Source organism: Ochlerotatus camptorhynchus, unplaced genomic scaffold (genome assembly GCF_037179485.1).
Source record: "Ochlerotatus camptorhynchus isolate MF236.1 unplaced genomic scaffold, CSIRO-AGI_Acam_v1.1 ptg000008l, whole genome shotgun sequence".
Classification (NCBI taxonomy): Eukaryota; Metazoa; Arthropoda; class Insecta; order Diptera; family Culicidae; genus Ochlerotatus; species Ochlerotatus camptorhynchus.
In genome coordinates this window covers 4,290,862-4,304,221 of record NW_027040500.1, presented here as the reverse complement: position 1 = coordinate 4,304,221, position 13,360 = coordinate 4,290,862, and the positions used below count along the sequence as shown (strand labels likewise).

Sequence of the window (13,360 nt, the reverse complement as noted above, 5' to 3'; positions counted from 1 at the left end):
AACTAACAAACTGATAGCTCGCTCCCATACAAAGTGACACCGAGGGGCGCTGATAAGATGATTTTTTGTAAATGTAATCGTACTTATTTGAAATAGTTGCAGTGTACCAAAATTGATGTAATTTTGGGTTTGGGTTCCACTTGCACGAATATGCATTTTCCTCAAGACCCTTAAAGAACCCAATTATCAAATAAGTTCCTGGAACCAAGGGTATTCTACAGCTGCCATACCCCCTAAATTTCGGTTGAGTCAGACATGTTTTAGATTTTGACGATCTAATTTAATAATAGTTAAAGTTTTGGTTCAGAAAGCTATTCTGAATCAATGGGAACATTACCAGGTTGTTTAGATTTTCATTTTTTTGCTGGTTTCAAACATGAGTTCAGTAATAGCCTGCTTCAGCGAGCCTCTACGGCATGCTTGGCATACACAGTTTTGGTCACGAACTGCTCATTTGCTAATAACTTTGCACATAGTTGACGAAACATAGTTCTTTTTGAAGCAGTAGATAGAATAGAGTTTAAGCTTGTTATAGATACGTAAAGAATAGTAGATTTTAATTCTAGCAATACACTGTATTTGTTTTAGCGTTGTAAAAATGAAGTGAGAAATGCTGGCTGCACATCTCGGACTTTAAGTGTAAAAATTCATTGGTGTTGATTCAAATGTTAAGATTTACCTATTCTTTGTATATCTATAGTAAACTATGATCCTAATATATCAATTACTATAAAGAAAAACAAATTTCAACAACTGAGTGAAAAGTTATTAACAAATGAGCAGGTGGTGTGTACAACTGTGCATGCCAAGCATGCCCTAGGGAAGGTGCCAGATTATGACATTAGCCAAAACTTGTCATGTAACACATAAAACCACATGATAAAATGAAAAAAAAAGCCGCTTCGAGTACCAAAATCCTCATTATACCTGATATATACCGGATTCCCCCCGACAGATAAAAAACAATCTGGACTTAAATCTTAACATATCAAGCAACACCTCATATGACATGAGAGTCCGTAAAAACGACCCATGAAACTTATCTCGAGTGCCTAGGACCACATTTGCCACCCCTGGACACGTTCCAAATTCTCCGGGAAATGGCCAGAGCAGGCATGGAAAATCATTTGCATTCATTTCATACATTCATTTACATTCATTTGCCTCTAACTTTTTTCATCAACAACATTCCGCAAAATGAGGTATAGAACTTTTGTAGGTTTTGTTATTAGCTACAACTTTTGCTCATAACTTAAATCTGTATCTCTTATGCATCACGAACTAGAGCGGGCAGAACTTGTTACTGTTTTTCAGTGAATGTAAAATACATTCACTTAAAAACAGTACTGGCTTCTGTTCGCTCTGGTTTGTCATGCATAAGAGATACAGATTTGAGTTATGAGCAGAAGTTGTAGTTAATAACAAAACCTACAAATGCTCTATACATCATTTCGCGGAATGCTGTTGAAGAAAAAAGTTAGAGGCAAATGAATGTAAATGAATGCACGAAATGAATGCAAATGATTTTCCATGCCTGGGCCAGAGTATTAAACCAAACCCCATCATGTGACATATCAAATTTCAAAGAAATTAAAAACTAACCTCAAAGATCGAACGTTAATCCAAATAACATTAGAAATAATATTGATAGTGTTCCGAAAAGATACGATCGATAGCAAATTTCAAATGGCGTTGTTTATAACATGTCACAAACACCACAAATTATAGAAAATTTAAGGTAGCAGTCATTATTCCAAATTTTGTGCTTTTGAAGTTTTGAAGGTTTTGAGACGTCGATAGAATATCACCTTCTTAACTATAAATATGTATGCTAATAATTCACGCTATATAGGGAAAATGGATGTAATGTCGGCCTAAATGCCCCTATTTTGGGCCCATACATAAATTCAGCAATCGACTAAATTTTCAATAGCGACCAAAAATATCCATTAGTACCGTCCCAACGACGTGTTCATCTAGATAAGATTGATAAATAGCAGATTTTTTGCGATGGGCCTAATCTTAGATCAATAGGCCAACATTAGAGCCATACTATATATATGGGTGGCCGAAAATGAATGTATTCCTTAGTCTTTCAGCTTCAATCTGATTACATTTTTACGACTGAGAAAACCTGTTCCAGTTTTTTCTTCATATGAAACATACGGCTGATTTCCAGTTGCCAATAATAGGACAGCTGGCTAACACGCAGTTCAAATAGAAAAGTTGCCGAAGTCGCCTAATCAAGCCAAAAAAATAACAAAACGTTTGAATGGCCATTGAAAATAAATAGTTATGGAAACAAAAATACTTTTAAACGATCACATAATTGAAAGAAAAACATTGGAAAACATTAAAATTACCTAAATACGCCAAATTGGTTAAATCGTAAAAACAGTCTGAGAACCCACCAAATAACCTCATTGAAATTAAAAAATATCAAAACTAGCTGAAAATGCCTAAACGGACATCAAACTTTCAAAATAATCGTTCTCAAAACATCCTAGATGTCCCTAATGACCCAAAATGGCTTAAATGTGATTCCTTGAAGTGTCCAAAAATGGCCGTATGACATCACAAATCTCAAACGCTGTTGCCACATCGCTCATGAAATTGGATCTCCCTGTTTGCTACACCGCAGCAACCGAGGAGTTCCAGTTTCATTTGTGTATGTTTGGTGGAAGCTGCTATTTGTGCTCTTGATGTTTCGAGATGACCAATCAAAAATAAGGTTTCCACAGCGATTCACCGTAAAAACTCCAACTGTTATCAAAAATGCAATATTTTTTCAATACGCAGGCATAGCACTTAATCGCAAAAGTGTAAATCCCTTTGAAATAACAGAAGGATCTTACGAACAAAATAAATTATCATTCAACCCAAAAATAAAATTCCTTTGAAACGCCCCAAAATAGATTTAAAAATGTCAAAAATGGACTTTAAAAGGCAATTGCATCCTCCCTATTCGCACAAGCCCGAAGATAGATGGTGAATACTACTTCGACTTGTTTCATCTAGTAACGACTCTCTGATGACAGTGTTGGGGAAGCAGCATATGCATGTACGTAATTGGTGGGTTTGTTAGTTATATCGACCATTTTGAACAATGGTTGACTTTTACCACTTTTTCAATAGTTCTTGTGGAAAATCAACAGTCACTAGCAATGTTGTTGAAATATTTCTGATCGATTGGTGATAAAATTATTGAAATTGGTCCAGGGACAGCTGAGTTATTAACATTCAAAATCTTCCATAATTTCGTTACATGTCCCATTTTCGGTTTTTAAAAACTGTACCCTCAAAATTAAATAATATAACAACTCCTTAACTCCAAATTCACCGTAACATAGGTAGTTTTCAGAACTACAACCAAACCCTTTCCTGCATACTTCAACCATTTGTCCTTTCGAGCTTTTGTTCCTTCGACCTTTTGTCATACATTCGTGCAGAATAGCTTCTCTGAAGATAGTAAGTGCCTGAAATGATCGATACAAATTATATAAATAAAAGCTAACTGACTTGCGCCAAAATATATATAAAGGGTGTATTCGTGGAAAATGTCACACACATATACAGCTGTAACCCATTTACCTATTATATTATTTGGTTTGGAAATTTAAAAGGATGATGGCTTAGAGAATAAATAAGTTAAAATTATGACATGATTCAAATATGAGCTTTGACTTGAATTTAGATCAAGAAAACAAAATGTTGTCTTAAAAATGTTATACAGTTCTATAAAACTACACTTTGTTTACTTTTCCTTATTGCTCCCACTAATTTGTTGAATTAATTTACCGATTGTGAATCTTTAAAGTGTGACAGCAAAAACGGTTATTGTTTGGCGTAAAATGAGCCAAATTTTAAGTGAAATTTCTAGCTAACTGCACAATTATAATATTTTTCAAAAAATATGGTTTGGTTCCAAGATTACACAGCAACAACGACGAAAAAAATTGATTTCAAACATGGGAATGTACAAAATATATTAGATAGAATGTTGTTCTCAGTAAGTGAGTAAGATACTTTTGAATTATCAACGGGTGAAAACCATGCATCAGTTGACAGTTTGGCCTAAGGCAATGCCTAGGGTCTGGCTATAGCCAAATTAATTATTACAACAATCAATTATCACATCTTGCCAATCGGTTTATTTTTATTCTTATAAAAGTCGTAGTCTCGATCGAGCGGACTGAATTGTCCGACCAAGCTCCTGCTGGCCGTTACAAACGGCATCAGCCTTATTATTTTGAATTCCATAGCTATATAGCTGATGTGTCTACATTTTCGCAATGTTGGTCTATTGTACTTCAGTAGCAATGATGACTCAAAGTGTTACTTTAATATTGAGAAGACCTGATACCTGAATATCTCAGTCAATTTAAATACAAGCGATAATTTTTGGCTCAATAGTACTTATTTAATACATTGTTCGAACCGCAAATGGATGCATCGTTCAGTGGCGTTTTAATACTATTTTAATCCCGCTGGTGCATTCCACCGAAACCGGTGCGAGCGGCGATGCATGTCCCACACCATAAACATTACACCCAAAACATGCGACATCTGGTTGGTGCTCGGTTGTTGTTTCTCCCGCACCGCATCAACGCAGGTTGAAAATTTATAAAAAGCCTAGCCACCAGAGCTGAGCTGCCCGATACTTTCAAGGGGACCAAGGTTGTTTTTTTCGCTCTCACAAGATTCCCATGCGTCCATTCGAATGCTGCTTCTTCTTCTTCTTCTAGTTTGCTGTCTTGAAGCGCTACCTTGATCTGTTTATTTGCTCAAGCTAGCAACGGTGTGGTGTTTTCTATTTTTTCGCTCGCATACGGCACATCAATCTATCAGAACGATGAAATGGTCTACTCGGGGAATGTTTACGAAAATATGCATCATTTGTTGTAATTGAGAGCGATTTATTGTCCATGTCTACTGCATCAGTGCGCGGCTGAGAAAAAAAAAAGAGCATCGTAAAGTTAACGTGAAATTTGAAACCGTCTGTGCTAATGAACGTAACAATTTCGAACATCATCTCAATCACCATCTACAAGAATGAATCAAACACAAACTCTCAAAGCATCGCTCATCACTAGACTTTGAACAACCTCAAACGAATAATGACTCATTGATCTTGTGTACATCATTGCAATGGTGATTCGCTGCACTACTATTCCCAATATCCGCTCAGATCAAATGTCATCCGATCAAACGCGCGGTCAAACGAACTTCGACCTAAGAGCGACAAGCCGCCGCTTCCGTTATATTTAGCCGAGCGATGACGGCGGACGCACTAGTTTGCCCACAATGTACCTCCTGTACAACCGGTGACTAATGCCTGTTTCCTTTCTCTTCTCTTTCTCTATAGCAAGCAGACCAGCATTGAAATCGAACAGCTGAATGCTCGTGTCGTTGAGGCCGAGACTAAGCTGAAGAGCGAGGTTCAACGCATCAAGAAGAAGCTGCAAATCCAGATCACTGAGTTGGAGATGTCCTTGGATGTTGCCAACCATACTAACATCGAACTGCAGAAGACCATCAAGAGGCAGTCGGCTCAGCTGACCGAAATCCAAGCCCACTACGAAGAAATCCAGCGTCAACTGCAGTCCACCGTTGACCAGTACGGTATTGCCCAGCGCCGCATCCAGTCGCTCACCGGTGAGCTGGAGGAGATCCGTGTCAACTACGACTCTTCTCTCCGTTCGAAACGCCAAGTCGAGGTTCAGCTCGAGGAGGCTTCTTCGCGCATCAACGACCTCACTGTCTGCAATGCCAGCTACGCTTCTCTCAGAACTAAGCTCGAACAGGAGCTTAGTGTTCTGGCCTCCGACTACGAGGAAGTTTCCCGTGAACTGCGCGTCAGTGATGAACGCTACCAGAAGGTCCAGGTATGAGCGATATTCTACATCACCCCAAGTACACATAGTAAGTACTTTCACCAATCACTATCCACTTTTCCAGGTTGAACTCAAGCACACCGTTGAACTGCTGCACGAAGAACAGGAAAGAATTGTCAAGATTGAAACCATCAAGAAGTCCTTGGAAGTTGAAGTCAAGGTATTTTAATTCTACCTTAAATCGACCCTCTTCTCACACTACTTCCCATACTTTTTAACAGCAACTTTCAGTTCGTCTTGAGGAGGTTGAAATTAACGCTGTCGCTGGTAGCCGTCGCATCATTGGTAAGCTTGAAGCCCGCCTGCGGGACATTGAATGCGAGCTTGAGTCAGAAAGAAGGAAGCACTCCGAAACCATCAATATCCTGCGTAAGAAGGAACGCTCCGTCAAGGAAGTGTACATCCAGATCGAAGAAGACCAGAAGAACCTCCAGATCCTGCAGGATGCCCTGGAGAAGGCCAACCTGAAGATTGCTGCCTACAAGCGTCAGCTAGTTGATCAGGTAAGCCCACTCTCGACTCCAGACTACCCAAACAACTCAATTCTTCTAATTATGATTTCTTATCCTGTCTTAGGAACAATGCTCTCAGCAGTCTGTCACCAAGGTTCGTCGTTTCCAGCGCGAACTGGAAGCAGCCGAGGACCGTGCCGATGTGGCTGAGAGCAACCTGACTATGGTCCGCGCCAAGCACCGCACCTTCGTCACCACCTCCACCGTGCCCGGATCGCAGGTCTATTTGGTTCAGGAATCTACTAGAACCATCAACGAGACGTCGTCGTCTTAAATTCTTGAGGAAGAGGAACGCCTCTCAGACAAGTCACGAAGCCATTCGAAGCACTAACATCTGCCGGACACAATGGCAAAATGCACCACATGATCTTTCATTTCAATCATTTCCGTTCCGTCTTTTGTTCTCTGTCCGTTTACCGGTTTATGTTTCACAATGTCATTATCGTCTTTAGTTCCATGTGCTTTTAGTTCTCTGTATAATTCACCACACCAACGAATCTATGAAACCTAAAAAAATGTAATCTCTTTATATCGTCACCTGTTGAGACCACCATAACAGCAGGTCATATATGTCACACAATGATTCCCAGAAGGCAGAAAACCGCCGAACGTGAAGGAATGCGAATCTCTTACAATTACGACAAATTTAATTAAAAAAAACCGCATAAAACTAGCCACCACCTTTGTTATAAGAATACATACTAGATGAGAGGAAAAGGAAGAGAGAAAGAACACCAAGAAACCGCCTTTTTTATAAATACATGAATGCTAGCAAATTTACCAACCACAAGCAGTAACAATTATTCAAAGAAGATCAAAATATTATATTACTTTTGTATGATATGAATCTTTGTAATAAATAAATATTATTAAACAAATAAAAAAACAAGAAAAAGAAAAATAAGAAGATAGTGAACCAAGAATCGGAATGAGAAATTGTCCATGCAGCTTATAATCTATGTCAAGGACCAATATCTAACATGCTGATAAACAATTAACCATGATGTTACTGATTCTATAGAAGAATGGAAGATTATTTAAGTTATGAATGAACAAATTTAAATATTATAAAAAAGTCTACAAAAAAAATAATAAAATTAACTAAAACTTTAAGCACTTATTTCATTTCAACCTCCAAACAAACGCGTGTGTGTGTGTGTGTGTGTGTGTGTGTGTGTGTTTTTTTTTTCTTTTTTTTTGGCAAGGAGTAAATCTTCAAAAAGGCCATCATGCCACCGCTTGACGCCTTGCCTTGGACGCCTTGCCCTTTTCCCCCGGAACCACTTGTCGTATTACTTCGGAGGGGGCCGTGTATTACGCACCTCACTTTACCTCAGCTAATTGGCGCTTCTAGTTCGCTGATCGTCTCTTCTATTGGTGAGCCATTTAGCTCCCAGCGTCGCGTTCTACTGGGTTAACCCCGGTGCTGGATTCAGCCTACTCTGACGGAGAGCTCTCTCGGCTTCGGCTTTCACTTCGCACTTGTATGAGCACATTACTACTTTCTAGCTGGTCCTCTCGCCATTTTCGCTGCAGCGCTGACATGATCTGCGTTACTGCTCTGCTGACGGCGTTAAGGTGCCCTCTTCTCGACACATTTCTTCGACGACATTCTCCGTGCTAAGGGCGAGCATCTCCTCCCGCACAGCATCAAATCTAGGACATTCGAAGATCACGTGCTCTGGTGATTCTTCCACATTCCCACACTCCGTACAGAAAGGTCGAAAGAATCGGTATTAGCATGTGTGTTCATCTACCGTTCTCTGCTGCATCCCACTCCTGCTCGTACTCCTCTGGTTTCTCTCGTCATATAGCACTCGTAGTCCTCCACCAAGGTGATGCCGATTGGGATCATACCGGCGATAACGCATACTGCCTCCATCGAAATGGTTCTGTACGCAGTCACGACTCGCATGGCCATGAGCCGGAACGTACTGCTCAATTTCCTTTGGTTCTGCTTCATTTTCATCCGGCTTCAATCCAGGCTGGACCTCCGTACCTTAGTATAGATGTGGACACACTAGCCAGAAGACGCCTCTTGCTGCTTGGATCAGAATTGTTCGGCATGATTCTGGCTATTGCGTTGATGACCTTCGCCGCCTTCTCGCCAGCATATTCGATGTGGCTGTTAAAGTTTAGCCGGTCGTCGATCATCACTCCCAGATACTTCAGCACGCGCTTCGAAACAATGGTGTGCTCTCCAACGGTGATTTCTGCCCGCTGCACTGCTTGTAGTTACTGACCAACATCACTTCTGTTTTGTGGTGGGCTATCTGCAGCTTCGCTCTTTGCATCCAGTTACCAATCGTATCTATCGCCTCGGCCGCCAGCATTTCCAGCGCCTCACCGGTTACCGTCAAGACGACATCGTCCGCAAATCCAACGATATCAACTCCTTTGGACAGCTTGAGCGTCAGCACACCATTATACATTCCGTTCCACAGCGTGGGACCTAGAATGGAGCCTTGTGGAACTCCCGCCGTGATTCTAAGCGATTTCTGGCCCGTGTCTGTCGCGTAGACCAGGACCCGGTTTTGGAAGTAATTACTTAGAATCCTGCAGAGGTAGTCTGGAACCCTCATTCTATGGAGCGCCTTGGCGATGGCCTCCCAGCTGGCGCTATTGAATGCATTCTTCACATCAATCATAATCACGGCACAGTATCGATTTCCTCTCCGCTTATGTTTGGAAGCTTTCTCGGCTCTAACAATAACTGTCCGAATTGCATCCACCGTCGATCTCCCTTTACGAAATCCGAACTTCCTCTCCGACAATCCGTGTTCACTCTCCGTGCATTTCGTCAGCCTGTTCAGGATGATCCTCTCCAAGAGCTTTCCGACAGTATCCAGCAAGCATATTGGCCTATCCAGCTTTCCATGCTCGGTAATGGCGGCCTGTTTGTGTGAATAAATGTGTCCTTCACTGTGCTTTTTAACACTATCTGGAGGTTGAAATTTTGACCCCTCCCTTTCCCTCTCCCAGGAACAGAAGAAAATGGAACAACATACGCCCTCCAGTTAGTGTCAAAAAGCACAGTGAAGGATACATTTATTCATACAAACAGGTCACCTTTATCGAGCATGGTAAGCTGGATACGATGCAAGATCCCCCGGTGGTTTTCCGGGCTGTGGCAACAGCATAAGCTTTTGTACCTTCCACCTATCAGGGAACTGACCCTCGTCCAGACATTTCTGCAGCACCATCCTGAACATGTCCGGGAACGTCTGGATTGCTGGCTCATGATCCCAGAAATAACGAAAGCACAAACGAAGTGACAGACGACTAACTGGTGAAGAAATCCATTTAAATAATGTGGTCACTGTAATAGAATTTTCTTGGAAGCTTATGCCATCATCCACCAGATGGGTTAGTTTTTTTGTTTTGATTTGTACAAAGTTGATTTTGTGTACAATGATTCTTTGACAGCACAGAAAAACAAAACTACCCAACGCTTGGGTTTTTTAAACTCAAATTTGAGTTATTTGACCTCTGCCCGTTTCATTTCCTCTCGCTATTGTTGTAAAAAATAGAACGAAAGATTCGACTCAACCGTCTAGTTCCGTACGAGAAGCCAAAATTGAGTAATATGCGATATACCCAAATTTGAGTTAATTGAACTTAATTTTGGGTAGAAAAAATTGAAAATAACTTAGCGATGGGTAATTTTTTTTGCCGTGCTTAAATGCAAACTACTTTGAGCCGGTTTACCCAAATTTGGCTTATCGTACGGAACATGGGAGATGAGTGAAAAGAACTTAATTTTGGGTTGTTTTGAATTTCTGTGAGTGTGCAAAGAGTGCGTATCATTTTGTCATTTTTTTATGCATTTCAGTTTTGAGTAGAGTGAAAGAGATAGAACCAAAACATTCTACACAGAAAAACAAAACTACCCACCGCTTGGGTTTTTTAAACTCAAATTTGAGTTATTTGACCTCAGTCCGTTTCATTTCCTCTCGCTATTGTTGTCAAAAATAGAACGAAAGATTCGACTCAACCGTCTAGTTCCGTACAAGAAGCCAAAATTGAGTAATATGCGATATACCCAAATTTGAGTTAATTGAACTTAATTTTGGGTAGAAAAAATTGAAAATAACTTAGCGATGGGTAATTTTTTTTGCCGTGCTTAAATGCAAACTACTTTGAGCCGGTTTACCCAAATTTGGCTTATCGTACGGAACATGGGAGATGAGTGAAAAGAACTTAATTTTGGGTTGTTTTGAATTTCTGTGTAGTACATTTGGTGAAAATGCTGTTCAATCTAGTAGTAGTGTTGCCATGTGGTACAATCCAATAGTAGTGGTGCTGCCATGTGGTACACTGAAAAATTGCAATAGCAGGTGCGTCACCAAAGTTTTCGAGCCGCTCCGTCTGTCACTTTGTTTGTGACGAAAGTTTCGCTTTTCAGTCCACAACTGCAGATTGCTTTTCAGACAAGGAACTTTTTGGGGAATTTCGAATTCTTTTTGATTTTACATTCTTGCGGGGAACTCTTCGGTCAACCGAGGTATAAAATTCCTGCCCAGGAATTAGATCGAAAACTGCCAGGAGCGGATAGACCGAGATTTTCGTTTCGAGCGTGCAGGATCGAATCGCGACGTGCTTGCTCCGGTGAAGCCATGTTGTAATCAAATGATCTTATCCTGATAACAAATGCCTACTATTATTCTATACACTCTTAACTTGATTCAGTGAAATTTGGAATAAAAATTACTCAAAAAATGTCTTAATGGCAGCGTTTTTAATGTGTCCGGATTTTTTCGTGTTCAACCTTTAAACCCCTTACTCACTGCCACTTTACATATCAGAATCATTACGAAATCCGGTTTTCCTCTAAAAAAAATGCTGTAAGTCTCAGAATCTAGCTAAGTTTGTTCAAGCTTACGATATCGAAACCTTTTTTTAATCTTAAAAATTGGTTGTGAACAAAATTTTGTCGAGTTTTTTTTTTCCAAGGATAATTATTTTGTGAAATTTTTATGAAAGTTTTGATTAGGTTAAATATATTATAATTATTAAAAAAAATATTTCGTTTGTTTTTAATATTCATGATTTTTTTATGAAATGACTGTCTAGGAAGGATTTTTCAATTTTATCTTAGCCTTAGAATATTGACAATTTCGTTGACTTTTATTTGTATTCGAAGAATTTGTACTTATAATCCATATCAGAGATATCTATTTACTTAGTTACAAAATCTTGAAAACATTTGGGTTTGGGATCTCAAAGCAATTTTTTTTAACATTCAGAATGTGTATGGACATATATCATGATCATGAACAATTTCCTATGTTCTAAATGTATGAAATTTATTCTGTGTGCCCTTTACCATGTTTAAAGCCAGCATTTTGTAAAATTAAAAAAAATTCAAACTCCTAGAATTTGATTTTGGTTCCGTTGTAACGGCTATCCAGCTTTCCATGCTCGATAATGGAGGCCTGTTTGTATGAATAAATGTATCCTTCACTGTGCTTTTTGACACTAACTGGAGGGCGTATGTTGTTCAATTTTCTTCTGTTCCTGGGAGAGGGAAAGGGAGGGGTCAAAATCCGAACATCCATCAGCTAGTGTCAAAAAATCACAGTGAAGGATACATTTATTCATACAAACAGGCCGCCATTAACGAGCATGGAAAACATGGAAATGGAAAACTCTTCTATAAAGCCTAGTATACAGATCGAAGCGAAACGAAAATTGATGAAATTTCGCTAGCGAAAAACTGCCGGTGGAAGCATAACTGTCCCATGTTCTATGGAGCATCCATATAACATGGGACAGTTATGCCTCCACCGGCAGAAAAGGTTGTGAAAAAATGTTTGTGGAACATTTTCCAGTTTCCTTTTTTCGCAGTTTACAGTTCATGTGAAACGAAATCGGTCAGTTTACACCTCCGGTGAAGTGAAAATCTGACAGATACGCTCTTTCTCGAAACGTCAACTTTTCGCTTACCTGCTGCTCTTTTCGCTACCCTAATAAAAAATAACCATAAACGAACGATAACCCAAATCATTGAACTATTCCACAAATGGTTGGGATGATACCCAGAACACGTCGTTAAGCAAATTAACCATACAATTTTTATTAGGGTAGCGCTGCATGCGCGAAAAAAAATGAACGTAAGCGAAAAAGATACGATCCACAAAATAACATTTCGCTATATCGTATCTGTTTACAGTTCAAAGCGAAGTGAAAAATTTTCCAATTGCGTTTTTCACGGAGGTGAAAAATTTAGTATTTTGTATGAGGTTTTCGCTTCACTTCGATATCTATACAGGCCTTAAAGCTGTCCACGAGACAGTTGCGATCAGCTGACTTTTTTGTTTACCAAGAACTTTTGACAGATCACAGTAGAACTGGCAGTTTATTCTCATATGAATTTCTACTTTGTTTATGTTTACATTCAGCACCATGAACACCAGATCACTCTAGATTTATAGCTGTCAGTTCCACTGAGAAACGTCTCTTGGATCACCTTATTATCAATTCTGTTGGGGTCCACACAAAATGAACGATTTAGACAACCTTTAGAAGAATGATCTTGGTGCCGTGCGCTGTCATTGGGACCGATAGCACCAAAGGAAGGATAGCACCGTTAACTTTTACGTTGTACACGGAGATGAAAAACTACCCAAAATTAAGTACTTTTCCTCTGATCGAATGAAATCTCAGACCATTCAAAACGAAACATCGAAATCACTTTTTCGAATGATAGCTGCAACCGGATGACGGTTGTTTTGAAATCAGATCGATCAGATCGACTACAGGATGAAAATTGTTATGGAGCCGGAGACGAACCAGCGTTCGGCTGAAAGTCTCCTTAATACAGATAACTAAATAACTAAAATTGGCTGAATGTAGTGTTGAGTATTTGGCACTGATGAAGTCTGCAAGTAGTAGACGAAATACGCGTATCTGTCAAAAGATAAGGAATTATAACGGAATTTAAAGGAAATAAAC

The 13,360-nt window shown here is 39.6% G+C and overlaps 2 protein-coding genes across 3 annotated transcripts in view; both read left to right on the top strand.

The window, feature by feature from the left end:
* Prm (Paramyosin) overlaps positions 1 to 7,051 on the top strand; it is a 46,969-nt gene extending 39,918 nt beyond the window's left edge. For both annotated transcript variants that reach the window (XM_065218640.1, XM_065218646.1), the window contains 4 exons: positions 5,366 to 5,885; positions 5,959 to 6,054; positions 6,116 to 6,397; positions 6,471 to 7,051. In XM_065218640.1, coding sequence (XP_065074712.1) covers positions 5,366 to 5,885; positions 5,959 to 6,054; positions 6,116 to 6,397; positions 6,471 to 6,680 — 1,108 coding nt within the window. In that variant the 3' untranslated portion in view covers positions 6,681 to 7,051. The remainder of the gene's footprint in view (positions 1 to 5,365; positions 5,886 to 5,958; positions 6,055 to 6,115; positions 6,398 to 6,470) is intronic.
* Positions 1 to 13,360, top strand: part of LOC135698902 (splicing factor C9orf78) — a 101,386-nt gene that overhangs the window by 12,881 nt on the left and 75,145 nt on the right. The window lies entirely within an intron of this gene.